A 26,082-nucleotide genomic window follows, 5' to 3' on the forward strand; every position below is an offset into this window, starting at 1 on the left:
CAAAAAAAAAAAATCAGATTGTATCACAAACTGTAATACTTTGTTGTACTTACATGCTTTGTGGTTATTTCACTTCATCTATACTCAAACGTCTCCACGTGATGCAAGCCTCTCTTTCTTTCTGCATGGCACAATCTATTTCAGCACAGACTGAAAAATAGGAAGCTAACGGCGTTGTCAGAAATCTTCCCAAAAAGCAACGAATGATCAACTGTCGCTTGGTGCTTCTGTCCTTTTAACGTGCTTGCAGTTTAAAGTCAAGCTGTTCACCTGTGGTTTCTCTCTCTGCGGTTCGCCCTGCAGGATGTCTGCAGCGTGACGTACAAAATGGGTCCTGTATTGTCTTTCTTCAGAGGCAGCAACAACTGTACGTCGGCAACGCATATAGAGACACTAAATTCGGTTGCGTGATCTCATTGATTGATTGAAACTTTTATTAGTAGATTGCACAGTACAGTACATATTCCGTACAATTGACCACTAAATGGTAACACCCGAATAAGTTTTTCAACTTGTTTAAGTCGGGGTCCACGTTAATCAATTCATGGTACAAATATATACTATCAGCATAATACAGTCATCACACAAGTTAATCATCAGAGTATATACATTGAATTATTTACATTATTTACAGTCCGGGGGGAGGGATGTGGAGGGGGTTGGGGGAAAGGGTGGGTGGGTTTAGGGACGTTGGGGCCGGGGGATTAGGTTTGGTTGATATCAGCACTTCAGTCATCAACAATTGTATCACCTGAGTCTGGATCTGAATCCGGACATTGAAACAGTGCAGGTCTGACTTGGTAGGATATTTACAGCAAGCGGTGACCATAGTGAGCTCAGAAAGCATAAGAACAAGTATATACATTTGATTATTTACAATCCGGGGAGGTGGTATGTGGAAGGGGGAGGGTGTTAGTCTAGGGTTGTAGTTGCTTGGAGGTGTGTTTGTAGTGTGGTTTTGAAGGAGGGTAGAGATGCATTTTCTGTTACCCCTGTTGGGAGTAGATAGATAGATAGATAGATAGATAGATAGATAGATAGATAGATAGATAGATAGATAGATAGATAGATAGATAGATAGATAGATAGTACTTTATTGATTCCTTCAGGAGAGTTCCTTCAGGAAAATTAAAATTCCAGCAGCAGTGTACAGAGTTGAGATCAATTTAAAAAAAAAAAGTAAAAAGTAAATAAAGGGGGTTTAAAAGGAAACAAAATAGAGAAATATTACAAAAAGAATAAAAACAATAGGAATGACAATATAACAGTAAAATAAGAATATAACAAAGTAGGCAGTAGTGACCATGTTATGAAAACGTATTGCACTGTTAATGTTTTGCATCCCCTGTCATCCTAGTACCCCCCGCCCCAGAGAGGAGTTGTACAGTCTAATGGTGTGTGGGACAAAGGAGTTCTTGAGTCTATTAGTCCTGCACTTGGGATGAAGCAGTCTAGCACTGAACAGGCTCCTCTGGCTACTGATAACGCTATGCAGAGGGTGACTGGCATCATCCAGGATGCTTACTAGTTTGTCAACAGTCCTCTTCTCTGCCACCGTCACCAGTGAGTCCAGTTTCATTTCCATTGTAGAACCGGCCCGCCTGATCAGTTTCTCAAGTCTGGAGCTGTCCTTCTTAGATGTACTGCCCCCCCCAGCACACTACCATGTAGAACAGAACACTGGCAACCACAGACTGGTAGTACATCCACAGGAGTTTTTTGCAGATGTTGAAGGAGTGCAGTCTCCTGAGGAAGTACAGCCTGCTCTGTCCTTTCTTGTACAGGTGGTCCGTGTTAACAGTCCAGTCCAGCTTATTGTCCACCCAAACCCAGAGGTACTTGAATGAGTCCACAGTCTGTACCTCAACTCCCTCGATCACAATAGGTTGTGACCGTGGACTCGACCTCCCAAAGTCAATGACCAGCTCCTTGGTCTTTGATGGATTGAGCTGCAAGACGTTCGTGTGGCACCAGACAACAAAGTCCCTCACCAGGTTCCGAAACTCCTCCTCTCTGCCGTCCCTGATGCACCCGACGATGGCTGTGTCATCCGCGTTCTTCTTGAATATGGGAGTGCATCCCATATTGATTTAGCATAGAAGGAGAATGAGTTTAGATCTTTGTTAGATCGGAATCTGGGTTCAACGTGGTTTGTGGAGGTCCCCCTGGTGTTGTGGTTATGGCGGTCATTTACGTTATTGAAGTAGTTTGACATGTACTTCTGTATCAGGGAGGTGTAGCCAATTTTATAGACTAGGCTCAGTGCAAGTTGTTTTACTCTGTCCTCCACCCTGAGCCAGCCCACTTTGGAGAAGTGGGTAAGAGTGAGGTGTGATCTGGTGTGGCGGTCTGGTTAAGTTCTTTCAGGCTAAACCTATCCAACCACGCCTTTTTATGCACCATCATAGTGCAGCACAAAAGGACATTTTCCCAAACTATTCCCACAGATGCGAGAACAGTCCTTAGAATTCAACAATCAAGGAAGAAGGCTTGTAAGATCAACTGTGCAAAAGTCTTACGTCTCCATTAGAAATGTTGTTTTAGAACTACTTTTACATCACACAAATGTCAGATGTAGACCACTTCCTGATTAATGGAGGATAAAAAAACTAAATCTAAGTGACTCAAACTGTAGTAACACGTTCTATTAATAATTTCTTTATCCAGAAGCTCATCAAAATTTAATTTTTCTTTGACCCTTGTCACCCCTTAACAATGTTTGATAAAAATCAGTTTTATAATTTTAGTTTAATTCCCCTAACTGTGCTGCTCATTCTATTTAGTTTTGAAAACAATTGCTGTGAGAAAGTTCACTGAGTGGAATTTGGCACTGTACATTTCACCCTGGCTTTATTAGAATTTTTTTTGTGGTTGTGTTTGTGTGAACTAAATCGGGGCTTAGTTTCTTCACCTTGCATGAGGTTGAACAATAAAGCAGACATCCTCAATAAGAAAAGAAACATATATTAGTTGAAAAAGTCAAATTTATTGCCAGACTTTATTTATTCATTGTTTTGCACATATGGTAATATTGAGTTCACTCATTAAACAGATGTTGCATCGCATTGTCATTTTTATTGTCAATATTTGTATTCAACACTCATGTGTTGTTGAATATTGCAATTCCTGTCCAAGCAAATTAAATATTTTAAAACTGCCACATCTCCCGCCCCCACACCCAAACGATTGCACTGTTATTACTGAGGACCCACCTCATTTTACTTACAGTACAAAATTGTCCATTGTTAGTCCATGACATAATCATTTTTGACTGTAACAAGAGAAACAATGTTAGATCAAACCAAGCAGACTGGTTATATGATTCCACCATATTACTTAGTTGTTGTAAACCTTCTCAAATAAACTTATTGTCTGTCTTTTTTCCAACATTCAATCTAATGAACTACACAAAATGTCTATTAGCCAAAACAAGTCTAAAATGCCCCATTTGAGTACCACGACGGAATATAACAGGAGTGAGTTTTTAGCATAAAATTAGCAAATACACAAATTATTCAATGATTAAAATTTTAACCCCCGCCCTGTCGTAAACATTATCTTCGGAAACACAGAAACATAAATGAGTGGACCTACTTTTGGCGGTCACACGGCTTGAATAGTAGCTGAATTATGCAACTTCCTGTGGATCATGTTACTTGTTGAATATTCCAAATTTAGTTAAGGTAACAGTGACGACTTAAATGTGAAATATAACCAAATTGCTGTTTTTAAATAAAACATATTGTTGGACATCGGAAGTAACGCAAATAAAAAATACCATTTATTTGTTGACTGAATTATTTTCCTTGAGCATGGACTCATAAATAAATGTAATGTTTTTTTTGTTCCCATTGGGATCAGTCAAAGAGAATGAAAATAAAATAAAAAAGTAAACTAAAGAATGCATGATATTATTAATAGTAATAATATTACAAATTATTTCAATAATAATAGTGATCGATACAAAATTTTATGCATGTATTATATATAAATTACAGGAATTATATTTCATGGTGAAGTCAAAGTAGTTTAAATTAATATTTTAAATTGTATTAGGTAAATATGCAATCGGTTCAATCCGCAGGACACTTTGCTTAGTAAAAAAAATATATTAATTTTATCGGGAAATTGTATGCATTTTATTTCGAGTGACACAAATGGAACCGATCCAGTGGAATGCCCATGATAAAGCATCAGTAAGTCTGCACTCAATTAGATCAATAGATGATTTGATCTTGATTACCCATCACTGTCAACTCACTAAAATCTATTTGCACACCTCACAGGAAAATAAAAAGCTGTGTGGTACACGGTATCCCAAAAAAAAAACTGAACAGACATAAGATTTTTCATTGAAAGTGCAAAAGAAATGCAGTTTAGAGCATAGCATGTTAGTTTACAAAGAGCTTCATTTGTGAACAATAAATATAGCCATAATAATCTCCTTTCCAAGGACAACTTCAACCATCATCTATCATTCTTAAAGATTACACTTCTTATTTGGACTCTGGTGCCACTGAAGAAGAGCTTGCTCCTTGGCTCTGGCCCGACTTTCCTTCCACGTCCTGAGCGTCGATTCTGGCATGCTCTCGCTTGACTAATTCTTCCAGCTCAGCCTGGTGACACGAGACAACTTTTGGTGACTCAAACTGACACGGATGTCATACACGAGAACTAACAATTAGGTTCAATATTAACAGTGCACAACCGAGAAGACCCTCCGCAGTGGTGACGAGCGACCACAGAGCACAGGAACACAGAGGGTACATTTGAAGCTGTCTGTGGTTTCTGTTGCTGGTGTGCATTTAGAACAAACTGACAAAATGTCCTTTAAACTAAACCATATTTCCACCATATATCAATCTAAAATTCACCAAAATCAAAAGAACCTATTTGTTGTTGTTTTATTATTTGTAAATAGTGCAATCATTTAACATGCACTATTTATATTGGGGTTATTATCATTATTGTTACTCGTTTTTAGTTTTTTTTTTATTACGTTTTACTTTTTTACCGTATGTAAAATATGCACTGCAACCACAGAATTTCCACATTGTGGGGTATATAAAGTCCATCCTAGTGTAATGAAAAAAACGACATGTTTTTCCTTCTACTGCACAACTGGAGCAAAACAACGACACCTATTGGTGAATATGTGAAAGTGAATTAGACATCAGGAACGAGTACGACATGAAGCTGTACAAGCAAGAGTATACATTTGAAATACTACATTTTCATTCCGTTCATACAATGTTTTAGTTGTACTTAAAGGGGTCATATCCTATGCTACTGGATCCCAGCACTATAAAAAAAAAGTACTCCATAAATCTAACGTGTACTGTTGGAGGCGCTACCTCAGTAAAAGCATTTAAGTCCCATCTTATAACTCATTCGTATACACTAGCCTTTAAATAGACCCCCCTTTTAGACCAGTTGATCTGCCGTCTCTTTTCTGCTCTGCCCCCCTCTCCTGCGTGGAGAGGTTAGTAGGTGACCACAGTTGATGCGCTAGCTGTTCAAAGTCGGTACCTGGGTTGGACCCCTCATCTGTGCATCAGTTGGCGACGTCTCTGCGCTGCTGACTTGTCTCCAATCAAGATGATCTCCTGCTGACCCCATTATGGACTGGTGGGAGTTGGAGTCCAACTTTATTTTTTTAATTCGCCTCCAAGGTTTCTCATTGTAACCCATTGGGTTGAGTTTTTTTTCTTGCTCTGATGTGGGATCTGAGCAGAGGATGATGTTGTGGCTTGTGCAGCCCTTTGAGACACTTGTGATTTAGGGCTATACAAGTAAACTTTTGATTGATACTGGGTAAATCTGCATTATCTCCTCTTCTCCTGACCAAGCCTACTCTGTTGCAATTGGTCAGGGGATGACATCTTCTCAAGCGGTTACATGCTAATGGCTATTAGCGAACAGTAAAGAAAAATTAGGTAGTGGATATATTTGAATGACAATTGGATAATACCCAGTGTCCAACTGTGCTTTGTTCACGAAACAACTGTGCGAGAAGTAGGGAGGGTACCATTCACATTTGAACTGATACAGTGCCAATTCCTAGTACTTGGGAATCAATACCGGCACTCAATGGTATGTGTTAATAAATATAAATTCTTTGTTAATAAAATCTTTTTTTTTTATTTAACAAAAAGATAATTAAAGGCCTACTGAAATTAGATTTTCTTATTGAAACGGGGATAGCAGGTCCATTCTATGTGTCATACTTGATCATTTTGCGACATTGCCATATTTTTGCTGAAAGGATTTAGTAGAGAACATCGACGATAAAGTTCGCAACTTTCGGTCGCTAATAAAAAAGCCTTGCCTGTACCGGGAGTAGCAGACGATGTGCGCGTGACGTCACGGGTTGTGGAGCACCTCACATCCTCACATTGTTTACAATCCTGGCCACCAGCAGCGAGAGCGATTAGGACCGAGAAAGCGACAATTTCCCCATTAATTTGAGCGAGGATGAAAGATTCGTGGATGAGGAAAGTGACAGTGAAGAACTAGGGGGGAAAAAAAAAAAAAAAAAAAAAGGACGAGGGCAGTGGGAGGGATTCAGATATTATTAAGACACATTTACTAGGATAATTCTGGAAAATCCCTTATCTGCTTATTGTGTTACTAGTGTTTTAGTGAGATTATATAGTCGTACTTGAAAGTCGGAGGGGTGTGGCCACGGGTGTGGTGACCGCCAATGTCTCCGAGGGAAGCCACGTTTCTCGACAAGGCAAGGCAGCCGGGCTGAGATTTTTTTTTTTTCCCTCCACGGAGTAAGCATCCGACGGGATGCGGCAAGAGAGTCCACGGCTGCAGGAGGAACGACGCAAACTCTCCGCTCATGTCCACGGTAAGAGCCGAATGTAAACAAGGAAACACCGGCTGTTTGTGTTGCTAAAGGCAGCTGCATTACACTGCTTCCCACCTACATCTTTCTTCTTTGACTTCTCCATTATTAATTGAACAAATTGCAAAAGATTCAGCAACACAGATGTCCAGAATACTGTGTAATTATGCGATTAAAGCAGACTACTTATAGCTGGGATCGGGCTGGAAAAAAATGTCCGCTACAATCCGAGACGTCACGCGCACGCGTCATCATACCTATGTTTTCAACAGGATACCTCGTGCGACATTTAAAATTGCAATTTAGTAAACTAAAAAGGCCGTATTGGCATGTGTTGCAATGTTAATATTTCATCATTGATATATAAACTATCAGACTGCGTGGTCGGTAGTAGTGGGTTTCAGTAGGCCTTTAAAACTATACTGTCCAATATTTTTTCTTAGACTACTGAGTCTAATGCTCAGTTTCAGTCTCTGATGCTTACCAGTAGCACGTAAATGGCAAAGCAAAGTATACTGTAATAGCATCGAGGTAGTGCATTTTGGAAAATGAGAGCCTTTCTTTTGAGCGTCCTATTTTTTAAGTTTTGTCTGGGAGCACCTTATAATGTCTGCAATAGGGTTGTCCATCCATCCATCCATTTTCTACCGCTTATTCCCTTTTGGGGTCGCGGGGGGCGCTGGCGCCTATCTCAGCTACAATCGGGCGGAAGGCGGGGTACGCCCTGGACAAGTCGCCACCTCATCGCAGGGCCAACACAGATAGACAGACAACATTCACACTCACATTCACACACTAGGGCCAATTTAGTGTTGCCAATCAACCTATCCCCGGGTTGTCCCAATACCAATAATTTGGTACCAGTACCAAAATGGATATCGATACTTTAAAAATAAAGGGAACTACAAAAAATGTCAATATCGGCTTTATTTTAACAGAAAATCTTACGATACATTAAACAAATGTTTCCTATTGCACTCAAATAATTTCAGATGGTTACCACATAAAAGGCATTAAACACATTGGGCTTTTCTTGTTGCACTCAAACAACAATTTACAATTTTCCATGTTACATATCGTTTGCCACAATCAATAATTAGGTTAGAATAAAATAAAAAGCTATATTGACATTATATTAAATGCTTCATTGAAGAACAATACAATTATTAGTAAATACTAAAAACAAACCTATGGATAAAAGTACACAGATAAGCCATGTAGCATGTAAAACTCACATTGCAAAAGATAAACACAAATTGTAGTAATTTGTTACAAAATTCAGTGATTTCATTTGCATTAATCAGCTAGTTGGGCGGTTTTAACTCGGCTGATATTTGGCATCGAGACAAGCAGCCGTGTGCTACGTATCTAGATGTGCACAGCAGGGGAGTTAGTTAACTATGCTTTGAGAGTAGCATATCTGTGTTTGTGAGAATGGCAAAGTGTTGGCTAAGTGATGTCAGTGAGTGAGTGGGCGAGTAAAGAGAGAGAGAGGGGTGGAGTGTGCACTGTGCTGTAGAGTGATGAACAGGTCCGGTTTTGTCCTGCAAAACTAATAATAATCGGCCGCCTTGTTTGAAAGCGGAGCTCACCAGACCCATTGCCGGTTAAAGTGAAAGGTGTTATCCCTGACGAAAACATCAGCCCAGGAGGAAACATATCCTCGTGCTCCTCGACTACGGTTTGCATGTAGGTGTAACAACTACATTATTACCTGTCACTCTTTATAACTCATTGTGCAGCTCTGAATGCTTTTAAGTTCGAAGCAAAGGTGGTCATACTAATCGCCACATTTGGCGAGGCACGTTTTAAAGCAATTCTTGCAGCGTGGCGCCTCACAGTTTTTAGTTTTGAAGCCCAAAGACCTCCATATTCCACTTCACGCATTAACCAGTAGTATTGACGTTTATTTGCCATTCTTCATCTCCATGATGTTATTGCTTGTATGCACTTTGTGTCTGTGTTTTAATAAAGTCAACATCATGCACCTCGGCTTTGTTGTCACCGCCGCACAGGACGAAAAAAGGGTATCGGTATTTTTCAAAAGCAGTATTGTACCATTTTAATTCATTAAAACCGTACAACCCTAGTCTGCAATCCGTTATGTAAGGGGGGCGTACAGTTTGGAATTTATTCACTATTTAACTGTGATTAGTATCACTGTCTGTTCTTGTGCTGTTGTTTTCACAAATATATATATACACATATATATCTACATACACGCACACATATAAGCTTATATATATATATATATATATATATATATATATATATATATATATATATATATACACACACACACACATTCATAAACTGTACACACACACAATTTATATATATACATATATACACACACACACACACACACACATACATACATATACATATATATATATATATATATGTATATATATATATATATATATATATATATATAGCATAGTGCCCCTTTAAGAGTAGAAAAAGTAATTTCCTTTCACCAACACAGCACAAATGCTTTAAATTGTTGTTGCAAGTGAAGTGCCTGACAATTAAAAAAAATACTAAAGAAACATAGAAGTGAAAAACAGTGATATTACCTTCCACCCCAGCAGCTCAGCTAGTGCCATACAGCCGTCATCGCATGTACTGATATGAGCGACATCTCTGGTTGGGGAGGAAAGAGAAACCATCCAAGTATTATCTGGATCAAACATTTTCTACCAGCTATTTCTGATACTAATTCACTTAGACGGAAACACAACTTACTTTTATATCAGCGGTGGGAGCAGCACTAGCAACGTGCTAAAATGTTCCTCTGTCTATGTTTGGTATATAAATTATCAATTTACTTTCCTGTAGCTTTGATTTTCTAAAATATTTTTGCTGTTGAATAACACACTGAAGATTTTTTCTTCTTCGGTGTTGTAAATAATACCCTTGCTAATCATAACTCAGCGATACCTTAGACGTAACATGTCATTAAACAGAATTCTTAGTTAGTATACATCACAACTAGGTTCAACAACAACAACAATGGTAGCAGTCACCAATCTCACTTGCTAATTTACTGTTCCTCACTTGTTACTTTCAGACCCGTATACCTATTAGAATGTAGCAATAAATTATTATTCTGTTTGGACACAAAAAATACTTTTATTTACTAAAAAGTAGAAACTTATTTTGGGATAATATAAAATATTTGTCTAATTATTTTAGTAACTACCATACATATGCTATATTGTGTATCGTTTCTGTTTATATTTGTATTGATCCGCCTAACCCTGCAGACAGGTGTGTGAAATACCTGGATTGAAATACGGTAGGTGCATCACATCTTACCTGTAAGCATTGTCTGAGTCAAAGTCCATCCCTCCTCCAAAACCCAGCATACCTAGCATAGGGTCAGACTAAACACACAATATGGTTTAAAGTAGACCAGACACACAATTAACACTACATAAATCGGAGCCAAGTTATTAGAAACAAGTTAAGGGCCTCACCTGGCCGGCTTTTTCCATGTTGATGAGCAACCTGGGGCAGGTTTTGGAAACCCTGAATAGAAAAAAAACAACACAGGAAGGGAGAATGAGAAAAGATACAAACTATTCAGCGAAAATTTAAATGATTCACAGTACCTGTTGACCAGACTTGCAAAAGGTTGCACCTGCAGAGACGTGCCCATAATGATGAGAAGATCACATCGGGGGAAGTCCTGGATGTGCCAAGAGAAAATAAACAGATAACTTGCAACGCATCCTTTGCAAATGCAGCCTTCATGTCAGCTCACCATCTTCATCGAGGTAAAGAACCGCACAGGCAAGCTCTCTCCAAAGAAGATGATATCTTGGAAAAGGAGGACGAACAGAGGATAATTGACATGTTTTTTGTCAAAAGTAAGGTGGATTGTTGAAGGAACAGCAGAAAAATTAAATCGGTGGTGAAACTAACCTGGTTTGACCAGACTGTTGCATTTCTCACATTTAGGAATGTCATCCGAAAAGATTTGTTCTACAAAGAGAAGGACGTTTTAGTCCCAAAACTAAAAGTGGAAATAACCTAAATAAACACCTTTCATCCAGTCCAGATCGTACTCTTTGCGGCAGGTGAATTTGACGCAGTGGGACTTGTGGAACGTTCCGTGAGCTTCAATCAGATCGCCGCCATTAAGCCCAGCCACGCGCTCCAGTGTGTCGATATTCTAAATGGTCACAAACAAGTCAATATTATGATGGAAAATGAGAAAATGAGACCGACTTTTTTCTCCTTGCCTGCGTGTAGCAGCGTTTGAGAAGACCCTTGTCTTTCAGCAGCTTCATGAAGTAGTGACAGATGGTCGGCTGTAGTCAAAGAAAAAAAGAAAAACAGCTGAAGTGATTCCATTGCTGAGGTTATCATTCAAGGCATGTACAGTATGTTATCAAGGCTGACTTGGCTTTACCCTGAATTCTCCAGGGAAAAGCTCCTTGGCCAAGGCAAAGAAGGGCTCTGGATGTTTCTAGGATAAAAAAAGGGGTCCAAAGTGTAAAAACTACCTTTTCAGGGTCATTTGACTTATTTTTTTGAGCAATCATTAGAGGCATACTACAGTGTTATAGTCTATGATTTTAGGTCCGTTGCATTTGCTTTTAACAAAAAAAAAACTTCAACCAACCTTAAAGTAATCTAACTGGAAGATGGCCTCTGGGTATGGAAGGTTATATTTCTGCAGGTTTGCATACAGGCCAGTACCGGGTGAGCGAAAATCGGGAATCCCAGCCGCTGTGCACATTTTGAGTTATTGAAGTGAAGCCTTGTTTAAACACAACCATCTCTTTCCTTTAAATACTCACAAGTAGATATTCCTGCACCAGCCAAGCAGATTATGTTTTTACCTGTAAAGAAACACATTGTAGTCAACTTTACACCACAAAAGTTGATGACAAAGTGAAACAGCACGGACGGAGACTCACATTTGCCACTTAGAATGTATTGCGCCACTCCTTCCAAAGTCAAATCATCCAAAACCTTTTCTGTTGAGCCGAGGCCCAAAGAGCGAGAAAACAAATTCCGCAGGAAGTCCACTGGCAGGATGACAGGGACAAGCGCAATTAAATTAACTACACTTTTAATGGCAGCTTAAGACCGATGCACAATAGTATAAAAAAATAATAGTTTAAAGGCTTACTGAAACCCACTACTACCGACCACGCAGTCTGATAATTTATATATCAATGATGAAATATTAACATTGCAACACATGCCAATATGGCCGGTTTAGTTTACTAAATTGCAATTTTAAATTTCCCACGGAGTTTCTTGTTGAAAACGTCACGGAATGATGACGTGTGCTCGTGACGTCAGAGACTGTCAGGAAATATTAGCGCAGCACTATTTGCGGCTAAAAGTCGTCTCTTTTCATCGCGCAATTAAACATTATTCTGGACATCTGTGTTGCTGAATCTTTTGCAATTTGTTCAATTAATAATGGGGAAGTCAAAGTAGAAAGATGGAGTAGGGAAGCTTTAGCTTTTAGCCACACAAACACACGGTGATTCCTTGTTTAAAATTCCCGGAGGTTGAAGCTTTACTATGGATCACAGCGGTCAAGCGAACATGGTTCCCGACCACTTGTCAACCGGCAGGTTTCGGTGAGAAAAATTTGTTAAAAAGTCGCCTCTTCCCGGAGATCTGTGGAGTTTGTGCCATCTTTGTAACTGCCGTGACTTCCCTCAGACACTGGCCTCAAAACACCCTTGGACACACACCTCCAACTATCAGGTAGTATTTAACTCACTAAAACACTAGCAACACAATAGAAAGATAAGGGATTTTCCAGAATTATCCTAGTAAATGTGTCTAAAAACATCTGAATCGCTCCCAATGCAACCGCCTTATTTTTTTAAACTTTTTATTTTTTTCTAGTCCTTCGCTATCAATATCATCATCCACAAATCTTTCATCCTCACTCAAATTAATGGGGAAATTGTCGCTTTCTCGGTCTGAATAGCTCTTGCTGCTGGAGGCTCCCATTGAAAACAATGTGAGGACGCGAGGATCCCTCACCCTTGTGACGTTATCGTCTGCGACTTCCGGTAAAGGCAAGGCTTTTTTTATCAGCACCAAAAGTTGCGAACTTTATCGTGGATGTTCTCTACTAAATCCTTTCAGCAAAAATATGGCAATATCGCGAAATTATCAACTATGACACACAGAATAGACCTGCTATCCCTGTTTATATAGGAAAATCTCATTTCAGTAGGCCTTTAATCAACACTACTAATCACTCTATTGACTAATGAAAACCCAATGCTGCATCTCAAGGGGTTTTCCATTAACAATTTAATTTAATGTAAGAAACAACTTAGGACACGGTGATAACTACAGTGATGACCAATAAATTAAGATATAATGACTTTATCTGTGTTGGCCCTGCTATGAGATAGCGACTTGTCCAGGGTGTACGCCGCCTTCCGATCAAAATGCAGCTGAGTTGAGCACCACCACCCCCCGCGACCCCGAAAGGGACAAAGCAGTAGAAAATGGATAGATGGACTTACTCTCTGAGTTTCCAACTGCTTCCTCCTCGCTGCTGTCCTCGGATTGCTCCTAGTAGACAAAACAAGTGAAACGACGTCATTGTATTAAGCATGCTGGATATGCAAGTATCCATTATTTTACCTCTGGTTCAGATGTAGTGTCTTCTTCTTCCTTTTTAATGTGAGGTCCTAAAAACGTAAAACAATTCACAAGGAACAGTTTTGGGAATCAATTGTTAGCGTTTATGCTTGCTGCGGCTAGCTAAACCAGAGCGAATAAATGACGTCATTCGAATAAATGACATTTATCCTACCTGATGTATCAGACATTTATTCACCTTTTGGACCCTTTCCTATTTCTAGGGCCCGATAAAACGTTCTATTTTCACACAGTTCTGACTGATATTCACTGGCGATTAGCCACCAGCCAGTTAGCCGATGTTATTGTCCGCCTCAAAATAGGATCCGGGTTTCAAGTGACGTTAAGCGCGTATTTGGTTCCGCTCACAACAAACACATTCTGTGTTTCCTCAAAAAACAACAAAAACGTTGCCTCTTTTTCCCCCCGTTTTTTTAAAGAAATGTTTAAACGTTCAAGCACTAACTTAAATATGTTTTATTATGCGACTTGAACAATATATGAATACACAAGTACTATAATATAAATCAAAGTCAATCAAAGTTTATTTATATAGCCCTAAATCATGAGTGTCTCAAAGGGCTGCACAAGCCACAACGACATCCTCGGCTCAGATCCCACGTCAGGGCAAGGAAAAACTCAACCCAATGGGCTATAATGAGAAGCCTTGGAGGGGCGAGGGGAGAGACGGCAGATCAACTAGTTTAAAAGGGGGTCTATTTAAAGGCTAGAGTAGGGGTCGGGAACGTTTTTGCCTGCGAGAGCTATGAAAGCCAAATATTTTAAAATGCATTTCCGTGAGAGCCATGTATTATTTTTTAACACAGAATACAACTAAATGCGTGCATTTTTAGGTAAGACCAACATTTTTAGAGTATAAAAAGTCTCTTATTTTTTTTAAATAACATTGTAAATAAAATACTTCTTACCATTAGTGCGACTTCTTGACCAGGTGCGGTAAAAACGGATGGATGGATTAAAATGCATGAGAATTTTTTATATTTTGAATGTTATTTTTTAACACTGTGATTACCTGCGGAATTTTTTATTACTTATCATGTTAAGCAATGTCAGCTAAGAGAGCCAGATGCAGTCATCAAAAGAGCCACAGCTGGCTCGAGAGCCATGGGTTCCCTACCCCTGTGCTAGAGTATACAAATGAGTTTTAAGATGGGACTTAAATAATAAAGACAATGTGACAGTTATAACAACAAAATACCACAATGATTAACTTTAATAACATACATTCATCCATTTTGTACCACTTATTCCCTTTTGGGTTTGCGGGGGGCGCTGATGCCTATCTCAGCTACAATCGGGCGGAAGGTGGGGTACGCCGTGGACAAGTCACCACCTCATCACAGGGCCAACACAGATAGACAGACAACATTCACGCTCACATTCACAAACTAGGGCCTATTTAGTGTTGCCAATCAACCTATCCCCAGGTGCATGTCTTTGGAAGTGGGAGGAAGCCGGAGTACCAGGAGGGAACCCACGCAGTCACGGGCAGAACATGCAAACTCGACACAGAAAGATCCCGAGCCCGGAATTGAACCCAGGACTACTCAGGACCTTCGTATTGTGAGGTAGACGCACTAACCCCTCTTTCACCATGCTGCCCTAATAACATACAATTGTACACAAATAATTAAACAAAAGCAAAAACTATTATATGCTCTCATACAAATTCTTAAGCCCTCAAGTCCTGCTGTGTCCAATGACTTATTGTAAGGATTTGTAAACAATATCAAATTATAAAAACAAAACAACATAAAAAAACCGACACAGGAAAAGACACAAATAATTGTAAAAATACCGATCGAAATTCACCACCACTTGTTTCTTTTTTCGTAATTACAGTAATTCCTCGTCTGTCGCTGTTGAGTGGTTCTGGTCCTAACCGCGGTGAATTAATTTCTGCTACTTTTAAAATAGATATTTTCATAGCTAGAGCATAAAAACTAAATATATATAGTTTTTAACACTATAGACCCCCACACTTGTTTGATCTAATGCAGAAATGAACCAATCAGTGGCCACGATACTGACCAGCACGTTCTAATTGGTGTGACGGTTTGTTCTCATATAAATAGATGGATAGTACTTATTTGATTCCTTCAGGATAGTTTGTGGCCAACACTACTGTAGTCTATCCATCCATCCATTTTACTACCGCTTGTCCCTGCCTGGGTCACGAGGGGTGCTGGAGCCTATCTCAGCTGCACTCACATTCACACACTCGGGCCTATTTAGTGTTGCCAATCAACCATGTCTTTGGGGCGGTATAGCTTGGTTGGTAGTGTGGCCGTGCCAGCAACTTGAGGGTCCCAGGTTCGATCCCAGCTTCCGCCATCCTAGTCACTGCCATTGTGTCCTTGGGCAAGACACTTTACCCACCTGCTCCCATTGCCACCCACACTGGTTTAACTCTAACTTAGTTATTGGGTTTCACCATGTAAAAGTGCTTTGAGTCACTAGAGAAAAGCGCTATATAAATATAATTCACTTCACTTCGGAGGTGGGAGGAACCCGGGGTAACCGGAGAGAACCCACGCAGTCACGGGGAGAACATGCAAACTCCACACAGAAAGACCCCGAGCCCAGGGATTGAACCCTGGACCTTAAGGCACATGCACTAACCCCTGTTCCACCGTGCTGCCGTAAATGTGACTTAAGGGTGTTATTACAAGTCTAGAGGGCTCTCATAGTATTAAAAACAACATTCAGAAGGTCATAAACAGTTTTTTTGTGTTCTACTATGCTATACGTGTGCTACTTTAATTTCTAATTTGAGGCAATTCATTAACTAAACAGGCCGGGAACCAATTAATAGCGATAAACAACAGATTTCTGTAAGGTTCAAGTCAATATAATTTGGTTTTGATTGACATAACAGCAAGTATTGTGTATTAGAGAATAATTAGAAATATGACCTGAGGAGTTATATATTCAAAAATGATACTGGTTCAATATCATATCAACCTTTATTATTTATTCAATTCATACTGAACAACACATACAATTATTGCCGTGTAAACAAGCAAAATCAGCCTTGTCTGAACGGGGACATTATTGGACTTTCAGTAGACAGGAAAGAATGCAAAATAATAATAAAAATAATTATGGGTCATACTTGTATAGCACTTTTTCAACCTTCATGATGTAATATAACATGGATGGCAAAATAACCAAACGTCTTATCTCCAATAAAGTCCTCTTTAGACATTCCATGTGTGCGATGCAGTACATCATTCCTTGTCCTTGTGTAAACTCTACTCCCAACTTGTCTTGTACCTCAACTCACCGACTCTAAACTGTACTCATATCCGCTAGCGATGACCTCGCATTGTGGAAGCATTTCTTCTAACAGGATGACCATCAAACCTGGATTTGTAATCCCTGGGAGGGATGACACATCCAAACGGCGCAGGCCCCTGCAAAATGCAAATTAGAACAATTAATATTTGACATAAAAAATAATTTTGAAGCTGATCCTGTGAGTATGAATTACTTGAGATTCCTCAGGGCAGCCAGCCCACCGACGGTGATGCGTGGACAATGAGAAATGTCCAGCTCCTTTAGGGTGTCTTGGAACACATGGAGCCCGGCCAGGAACCAGTCATCCACTTCAGGACACCCTCTTAAGGACAGAGTTTGCAAAAGTTGCTGCTTCACTTGGGGAGGACGACCCATGCAAAAAACAATAATAAAGATTAATAGCATTACCAACTCAGTAGAGTGTGATTTTTTAAAATGGAAAACAAAACTACTAATATTTACCCAAGTTGGACAATCCAATGTAATTTATAACGGTGTAGCTCATGTCGACTTCCTCAAGAGGTGTGTCTTTGTAATTCAAGAAGTCCCAGTTGAACTTGCCCCTGGGGTCTGCACGGAACCATTCTGACTGGCCAACAAAGCTGAGCATGCACAATAGACTTTCAGTAAATATATATTTTTGCAGTCCATTGGTACATGGAATGTTTTGAGAAAAGAACTGTCTCTTGGCTAATTGTTATGCTTTAAAATGTAAGCAAAAATCAAAGTTACAAGCATCCCCGCCATTATAGTTGGCGTAGCAAATGTCCCACTGAACTCCGTAAGATCTGAACAAAACTTTTGGTCATACTCGCTAGCATTAGCTTATAGCTAGAGATTGGCATTACTTTGTTTTCCAACCATGGAAAGGCAGAAAGTGAGTGTGAAGGACAGGAGAAAAGGTGAATGATATTCATTGAATGGAATAATTAAAAACATGATAGCTCGTCTGCCATATACTGAAACAGAATGAGTCTAACGCCAGCCAAAGAAAAATAAAATAGGTAACACTTTAGTATGGGGAACATATTCACCATTAATTTCTAAGTAACATGCAAATTAGTAACATACTGGCTCTAAATTAGTCATTTTTAAGTACTGTGGGGAGGCGTGGCTGGCAGTCCGACAGCGAGGCAGGGCACACATTTTTGCACACTCTTGGCATTCTCCCGATGAGCTTCAAGAGGTAGTCACCTGAAATGGTTTTCACTTCACAGGTGTGCTTGAAGCTCATCAAGAGAATGCAAAGAGTGTGCAAAGCAGTAATCAGAGCAAATAGTGGCTATTTTGAAGAAACAAGAATACAAAACATGTTTTCAGTTATTTCACCTTTTTTTGTTCGGTACATAACTCCACATGTGTTAATTCATAGTTTTGATGCCTTCAGTGACAATCTACAATGTAAATAGTCATGAAAATAAAGAAAACGTGTTGAATTAGGAGAAGGTGTGTCCAAACGTTTGGCCTGTAATGTATGTATATTAACATATTTACTAATACTACTAGCAATTTTTAATAATACCAACGTACACCATAAACATGAGCAATTTCAGACACCACTTACCGAAATCCTCCCTTAAGGTTCAAGATAAAGTAGGCAGAAGCAATGTCAGCCCCGTAACGGTGCTCAGTGTAACCGAAGTAACTGTGAAAGACAAGGAGTCACTTAGGTCAGAGAATCAAATGTATATTGCATTAAATAGTAAATAATTAAATTGGTAAATAAATTGTATTTTGGTCTAGCTTTTAATTTACATGCAGCCAATTTTATTTGCATTTATTAAAAATGTATGTCTACAATCTATTTAAAGAAAATTACTATTTATATAGGTGGGTTATAAACTTTGTATTGTGTGTACCTAATGGCTGTGTTTTTCAACCACTGTGCCGCAGCACACTAGTGTGCCGTGAGATATACAGTCTAGTGTGCTGTGGGAGATTATGTAATTTCACCCAATTGGGTTAAAAATATTTTTTGCAAACCAGTAATTATAGTCTGCAAATTATGTGTTGTTGTTGAGTGTCGGTGCTGTTTAGAACTCGGCAGAGTAACCATGTAATACTCTTCCATATCAGTAGGGGGCAGCAGGTAGCTCATTGCTTTGTAGATGTCGGGAACATGGTTTGTCGTGATCACAAAATGCGGGAGGCAGCGTGCAGGTAAAAATGTATCCAACACTTAAACCAAAAATAAACAAAAGGCGAGTGCTGCTAAGAGAAGGCATTGAATCTAAACAAAACTAAAACTGAACTGGCTGCAAAGTAAATGAAAACAGAATGCTGGACGACAGCAAAGACTTACAGTGTGTGGAGCAGACGGCGTCAACAAAATACATCCGTACACGACATGACAATCAACAATGTCCCCACAAAGAAGGGTTGCGTCCGCACAACTTAAATAGTCTTGATTGCGAAAACAAAGCAGGTGTGGGGAATAGCATTCGAGGAAGACATGACACTGCTCCAGGAAAATACCAACAAAAAAGGAAAAGCCACCAAAATAGGAGCGCAAAACAATGACTAAAACACTACACACAGGAAAACAGCAAACAACTCAAAATAAGTCATGGCGTGATGAGACAAGTCGTGACAGTACACCTAATTTGAGAAAAGAGCTATAGTGATGCATGGTTGGTTATGGTTTAAAGCATACTTGCCAACCCTCTCAATTTTCCCGAGAGACTCCCGAATTTCAGTGTCCCTCCCGAAAATGCCGGGACAACCATTCTCCCGATTTCCGGCCGGACAACAATATTGGGGGCGTGCCTAAAAGGTATAGCCTTTAGCGTAATCTACAAACTGTCGTCACGTCCGCTTTTCCATCATACGAGCAGCATGCTGGCCTAGTCACATAATATATGCGGCTTTAACACACACATAAGTGAATGCAAGGCATACTTGATCAACAGTCATACAGGTCACACTGAGAGTGGCCGTATAAACAACTTCAACACTGTTACAAATATGCGCTACACTGTGAACCCACACCAGACAAGAATGACAAACACATTTCGGGAGAACATCCACACCATAACACAACATAAACACAACAGAACCATAGGAACTGGTATATCAACCATAAGCGCACATTCCAACCATTGAAATACTTTTTATAGTTGAAGACTTACGGTCATTAGAAAACATCACTGCACATCATAATGGCAGCTACACTTTCTATTTAACACATCTAAAAAAATTATTTGGGAATGTCCGGCGGGCCAGATTTTTACAGCTCAAAGGGCAGCATGTGGCCCCCGGGCCTTAAAGGCTTACTGAAACCCACTACTACCGACCACGCAGTCTGATAGTTTATATATCAATGATAAAATCTTAACATTGCAACACATGCCAAAACGGCCTTTTTAGTTTACTAAATTGCAATTTTAAATTTCGCGCGATGTATCCTGTTGAAAACCTCGCGGTACGATGACGCGTGCAATTGACGTCACCGGTTGTAGTGGACATTTTTTTCCAGCCCAATCCAAGCTATAAGTAGTCTGCTTTTATCACATAATTACACAGTATTCTGGACATCTGTGTTGCTGAATATTTTGCTATTTGTTCAATTAATAAGGAAGAAGTCAAAGAAGAAAGATGTAGGTGGGAAGAGGTGTATTGCAGCTGTCCTTTAGCAACACAAACACAGCCGGTGTTTCTTTGTTTACATTTCCGAAGGTGAAGCTTTACTATGGTCAATCGAACATGGTTCCCGACCACATGTCAACCGGCAGGCAAAATTGTGGTAATAAGTCGGCTCTTACCGTAGACATGAGCGGAGCTTGTGTCCTCCTGCAGCTATGGGGCTTCCCTCAGAGACACTGGCGGTCACCACAACCCTCCGACTTTCAGGTACCATATAATCTCACCAAAATACTAGTAACACAATAAGCAGATAAGCGATTTTCCAGAATTATCCTAGTAAATGTGTCTAATAACATCGGAATCGCTCCCACTGCCGTCGCCTTTTTTTTCTTTTTTTGTAGTCCTTCACTCTCACTATCCTCATCCACGAATCTTTCATCCTCGCTCAAATTAATGGGGAAATTGTCTCTTTCTCGGTCCGAATCGCTCTAGCTGCTGGTGGCTATGATTGTAAACAATGTGAGGAGCTCTACAACCAGTGACGTCCCGCGCACATCGTCTGCTACTTCCGGTACAGGCAAGGCTTTTTTATTAGCGACCAAAAGTTACAAACTTTATCGTCGATGTTCTCTACTAAATCCTTTCAGCAAAAATATGGCAATATCGCAAAATGGTCCAGTATGACACATAGAATGGACCTGCTATCCCCATTTAGATAAGAAAATTTAATTTCAGTAGGCCTTTAATTTTGCCCAGGTCTGCTTTAAAGTCACACCCAACAATCGTGAGAACGACTTGTTATTATTGTCAATAGCGGCTACTGAGTTTAATTTTTTTTCCTGTTCTCTGCTGGTGGTGTGCCTCTGAACTTTTTCAATGAAAAAAATGTGCCAAGGCTCAGAAAAGGTTGAAAACACTGGAATAGAGGACCAACATGCTGCAGAAACAAACAAAAATCTCACGCGTTCTTCTTGTTTTGTTGTCTCCTAGGCTGCTGAGACTTCCAAACCAGGATCATCTCAACGTCATAGAAGTGCCGACTGAGGAAGCTAATCATCTTTGTGTACAAGGAAGGCGGACTGACGGGGTCCGGGCTGGAGCTCCATGGTCGCTTGGCAACAAGGAACCGAGATGGTCGCTGACAGCACCTGAGTAGAGACTTAGGAAAGGGAGGCAACATTTAAAAGCCATAACATTGACCATCGGTTCTTAACTTCTTACTAGGCCATTTATAACAGAACGTGTAGCCCTTTGCGCATGTGCGAAGTGAACGTTTTAAACCACATAAGTCACGCATGAATATGACAAACAACCATTTAAAAACGGCAGCTTAGTTAAAGGTGCCGTTTGTTTCGACGCTTTTACAAACTAGTTGAGGACTATTCACATAATAGAGCCAAACGTGAAGGGAAACTTACCAGCAAGGTGGCCGACATGTTGTTCTACAGGAAGCTACGATTGTACTTCCGCTTTATGAGACCGTGTAGTGATTATTTTCTTAGCCACATGATGTCGCTGTAGATACGTGACTTCCCTATTACAGTTTACACGAGATGCCATAAATTTAACAGCATTTATGTAGTACATTACACCAGGGGTCACCAACCTTTTTGAAACTAAGAGCTACTTCTTGGGTACTGATTAACGCAAAAGGCTACCAGTTTGATACACACTTAAATAAATTGCCAGAAATAGCCAATTTGCTCAATTTACCTTTAACTATATTTTATGATGAATAATTAATGATATTTATCTTTGCGGAAACACTGATCATCTTAATGATTTCTCACAATAAATATATTTAGAAACAGATAAATATCAATATGCAACACTTTATTTTTATATTTTCTCTAAGTGCACATTTTTCAAATTGAACATTTTCAAATGATCACTTCTAAGACAGTCTTGTGAAATCACAATATCCCATTTTAACTAGCTAGCCATTAACATTTTTTAACAAATCATGAATTACTTTGCACCATGTTCGTACAAATAATAACTCATGTAAAATACAAAAGTCAACACTCAAATTTTTAAATAAATCATGTCACACTTTGAACTGGACAACAAATCTGTTATATGTTTCTTTGTCAGATAGTGGAAAGCTTGGCATTGCTGTTAACTAGTGTGTTGTACTCTGTTGTGTAATTTGACACTGCAACTCTGAGTGAGTCTTGCAGATGTGCATCAGTGAGGCGTGTTCTGTATTTGTTCTTGATGAAGTTCATGTCAGAAAAAGCTGATTCACAAAGATAAGTTGAACCAAACAGGCTTGCAACATTCATAGCTGCTGCGCATACATCACCGTACTGTGTCAACAAGGCACCAAAAGTTTGGAACAGCCTGGTGGGCTTTAAATTTTCAGGAAAGAAGAGGAAGGAATTTAAAAGGTAAAAGGGTACATGTGTTTAAAAATCCTAAAATCATTTTGAAGGTTGTATTTTTTTCTCTTAAATTGTCTTTCTGAAAGTTATAAGAAGCAAAGAAAAAAAAAATCTTTATTTAAACAAGTGAAGAGAAAGTCTTTAAAATATTTTGTTGGAATTTCAAATTCTATTTGGGTTTTGTCTCTCTTAGAATTAAAAATGTCGGGCAAAGCGAGACCAGCTTGCTAGTAAATAAATACATTTAAAAAAATAAAGGCAGCTCTTGTAAGTACTGCTATTTGAGCTATTTTTAGAACAGGCTAGCGAGCTACTCATCTGGTCCTTACGGGCTACCTGGTGCCCGCGGGCACCGCGTTGGTGACCCCTGCATTACACATAAAAAGGTTCAAGCGTTGCGATTTTTAAAAATAAAACATGTCTAATCCTCATAAAACTATAAAATAAACAAAATATTTTATTGATGGTTTTATTGTGTTTTTAATTAATCCATGTCATGTAATTAGCACAATTATGAGATGTCACGGTGACTCTAGAACAATTTCAACCGGCACATTTTGTATTACCTTGGGAGAGCCAACACCAAAGCAGGTTAAGCGCTCAGCTGACAGATGTGACCCCGCTTCTGCCTCCAGTGCAAGCGCACGGAGAGTAAACACGCGCACGGACACAAACGCACACACACCCACACAAATAACACTCTCGGGTGAGAGACGTCTGGCACCTGCTGGTATCGCCAATTAGCAACAACAACCAAAAAAAAAAAAAACCCATCATGGCTTACTCTTTCCCTTCATGAAAAGAGGTGATGGTGTATGGAAACTACATGAATAAACCAAAAAGAAAATGTGGTGAAATGATGAATAAATTGTGTACAGTGCATCCAGAAATTGTTTACAGCACTTCACTTTCCCCACATTTTGTGTTACGGTACAGCGGGGGAAGGGGGACGACGTTTTTGTCATGAAAAAGTGAGGTTTTTGTGGTTGGTGCATTAATTGTTAGTGTATATTGTGTTTTTTATGTTGATTTAATAAAAAAATATATATATTTTTTTATTATTATTATTTTTTTTAAAATAAAAATTAATAAAAAATTCTTCTGCGGCCCGGTACCAATCGGGCCACGGCCCGGTACCGGTGGTTGGGGACCATTGTTGCAAATAATGTATTTTCTAATGTTTTATTACTGTTATAATTACACAAAATATGTAAGTTACATGTTTTTTTTTTTTTTTCTTTGTCATGAAAAAGGGACGTTTTTGTCATGAAAAAGTTAGGTTTTTGTGGTTGGTGCACTAATTGTAAGTGTATATTGTGTTTTTTATGTTGATTTAATGAAAAATGTTTTTTTTTTTTTTTTAATAATTTAAAAAAAAAAAAAAATAAATAAAAAATTCTTCTGCGGCCCGCTACCAATCGGGCCACGGCCCGGTAACGGTGGTTGGGGACCACTGTTGTAAATAATGTATTTTCAAATGTTTTATTATTGTTATAATTACACAAAATATGTAAGTTACATGTAAATACCTGAATATTGTTTGATGTTTTGTCAATGTGGAGCCATTGTCTCGTTGTCCCTCCTACTGCAATAATAACTGTGACACCTGTCTTTTTATATGCGTTGGACACGCCTTCCAACTTCCCTTTTTGTCTACGATAACAGGAGAGGTAGGCGTCCATGCGAAGACAGAAAATGTTTTGTCTTTTTAAGAACTTCAATTCATTTCTTGTATATCATTATATTTGTGTAGGGGCTCGACAATGGCAGAACATTTTTGATGACAGTTGTATTCTATGTTATCAGGTATGTTTTTATTTTACTGTGTATGTAACTTCCCTTTTTGTCTACAATAACGGGAGAGGGGCTTGACGATAGCAGAAATATTTGATGACAATTGTATTCTGTATTCTCAGTAAAGTGCAGCTGAGAAACCCATGGTGTCGGTTGTCTTCCATAAATCACACACAACGCAGAGGAAAAGACCACCGTTTACAGTAGGGAGGCTCGGGAGTCCAGACACAGGCGGAAGGTCAAGGGCTGGAGCGAAGACTCGTGGTGAGAGGGCAGGTGTGAGGTCGAGATCTAGAGAGGCAGCAGTGAGTCCAGAGGGGCTCAGGGAAGACGGGACACACAGCTCGACAACAGGGAAAGAAGACGGGAAGCTGGATAATGACACAACACAGGATGGTAATGGTAAATGGGTTATACTTTTTTAGCGCTTTTCTACCTTCAAAGTACTCAAAGCGCATTGACACTATTTCTATATTCACCCATTCACACATACATTCACACACTGATGACGGGGAGCTGCCATGCAAGGCCCTAACCACGACCCATCAGGAGCAAGGGTGAAGTGTTTTGCTTAAGGACACAACGGACCTGACTAGGATGGTAGAAGAAGGGGATCGAATCCGGAACCCTCAGGTTGCCGGCACGGCCACTCTCCCAACCGCACCATGCCGTCCGACACAATGAGCACGACGGGGAAGAACACAAAGAGCGAGAGAGTGAGCATAGAGCTGGACACGAGTTGGCTTACTGTACGGAACAGGGAACTACGTTCTGGCCCGGAACCCAGGTTTGCTTTGGCTTAAGAAGCTCGGTGTCTCATCAGCCACAGGTGTGCAGATTGCTGACTAATTGCACCTGTGAAGCTGAGTGGCGCGCGCAGGTGCGTGCTTAGAGGTGCGCGCTTAGAGGTGCGCTCAGCGCAGCGCACGATGAATACGGATTAGACATTTTGTTATCCATCCATCCATCCATGTTCTACCACACGTCCCTCACAAGGTCACGGGGGTGCTGGAGCCTATGCCAGCTGCATTTGAGCAGAAGACGGGGTACTCCCTGGACAAGTTGCCACTTCATCGCATGGCCACATTTCCCCAAAATTCTGAACACAATACCCACTAAAGACCATGTGAACATTTTTTTGGGGGAGACATTTGAAAATGTAATAAAAAAAAACAACAAATAAATTACATGTACATAAGTATTCACAGCCTTAACCATGAAGCACACAATTGAGCTCAGGGGCATCCTGTTTCAACTGATCATCCTTGAGATGTTCCATCCATTTTCTACCGCTTATTCCCTTTGGGGTCGCGGGGGACGCTGGTGCCTATCTCAGCTACAATCGGGCGGAAGGCTGGCCATACAGCTTAATTGGAGTCCATCCATCCATTTTCTACCGCTTGTCCCTCTCTGGGTTGCAGAGGGTGCCGGTGTCCACCTGTGGTAAATTCACTTGATTGGACATGAGGACCATAAGGTCCCACTTTTCACAGTACATGGCAAAGCACAAAC

The 26,082-nt window shown here is 39.8% G+C and overlaps 3 protein-coding genes across 5 annotated transcripts in view; all 3 read right to left on the reverse strand.

The window, feature by feature from the left end:
- The window catches only part of rinl (Ras and Rab interactor-like), a 56,987-nt gene extending 56,500 nt beyond the window's left edge, over positions 1–487 (reverse strand). The window contains exon 1 of one of the 3 annotated variants that reach the window (XM_061918898.1): positions 54–487. Coding sequence is in view for 1 of the 3 variants with exons in the window: in XM_061918896.1 (XP_061774880.1) it covers positions 54–55 (2 nt within the window). In the remaining 2 variants the exon portion in view is untranslated. The remainder of the gene's footprint in view (positions 1–53) is intronic. The other 2 variants (XM_061918896.1, XM_061918895.1) reach the window with 2 other exon arrangements.
- A 2,479-nt stretch (positions 488–2,966) lies between these two features.
- sirt2 (sirtuin 2 (silent mating type information regulation 2, homolog) 2 (S. cerevisiae)) lies at positions 2,967–13,825 on the reverse strand. The gene is made up of 16 exons (XM_061918901.1): positions 13,665–13,825; positions 13,493–13,539; positions 13,372–13,420; positions 11,785–11,895; positions 11,665–11,706; positions 11,487–11,593; positions 11,274–11,330; positions 11,104–11,172; positions 10,904–11,033; positions 10,784–10,843; positions 10,623–10,678; positions 10,471–10,547; positions 10,336–10,387; positions 10,175–10,242; positions 9,433–9,499; positions 2,967–4,616 (listed from the first exon to the last, which is right to left on the reverse strand). Exons 1-16 carry the CDS (start codon positions 13,678–13,680, stop codon positions 4,497–4,499), a joined length of 1,128 nt encoding a protein of 375 aa, XP_061774885.1. The 5' UTR covers positions 13,681–13,825; the 3' UTR covers positions 2,967–4,496.
- Positions 13,826–16,457: 2,632 nt separating this feature from the next.
- Positions 16,458–21,946, reverse strand: dmac2 (distal membrane arm assembly component 2). Its single transcript, XM_061918902.1, has 6 exons — positions 21,811–21,946; positions 21,355–21,551; positions 18,375–18,455; positions 17,273–17,412; positions 17,004–17,166; positions 16,458–16,926 (listed from the first exon to the last, which is right to left on the reverse strand). The coding sequence occupies exons 1-6, from the start codon at positions 21,826–21,828 to the stop codon at positions 16,788–16,790; spliced, it is 738 nt and encodes a 245-aa protein (XP_061774886.1). The 5' UTR covers positions 21,829–21,946; the 3' UTR covers positions 16,458–16,787.
- Positions 21,947–26,082: the final 4,136 nt, after the last annotated feature.

Source organism: Nerophis ophidion, linkage group LG13 (genome assembly GCF_033978795.1).
Source record: "Nerophis ophidion isolate RoL-2023_Sa linkage group LG13, RoL_Noph_v1.0, whole genome shotgun sequence".
NCBI classification, from domain to species: Eukaryota; Metazoa; Chordata; class Actinopteri; order Syngnathiformes; family Syngnathidae; genus Nerophis; species Nerophis ophidion.

Bases quoted from the DNA above. Each gene is read 5' to 3' on its own strand.
- dmac2 (XM_061918902.1), bottom strand. The intron at 18,456-21,354 runs GTGAGATTTTTG...TGTCTTTCACAG, and splicing joins CAACAAAACAAGAAGAACGC to TTACTTCGGTTACACTGAGC. The intron at 17,413-18,374 runs GTAAGTGGTGTC...GTGCATGCTCAG, and splicing joins AACCTTAAGGGAGGATTTCG to CTTTGTTGGCCAGTCAGAAT.
- sirt2 (XM_061918901.1), bottom strand. The intron at 10,679-10,783 runs GTTAGTTTCACC...TCCTTTTCCAAG, and splicing joins CAACAGTCTGGTCAAACCAG to ATATCATCTTCTTTGGAGAG. The intron at 10,243-10,335 runs GTGAGGCCCTTA...TTGTGTGTTTAG, and splicing joins ACATGGAAAAAGCCGGCCAG to TCTGACCCTATGCTAGGTAT.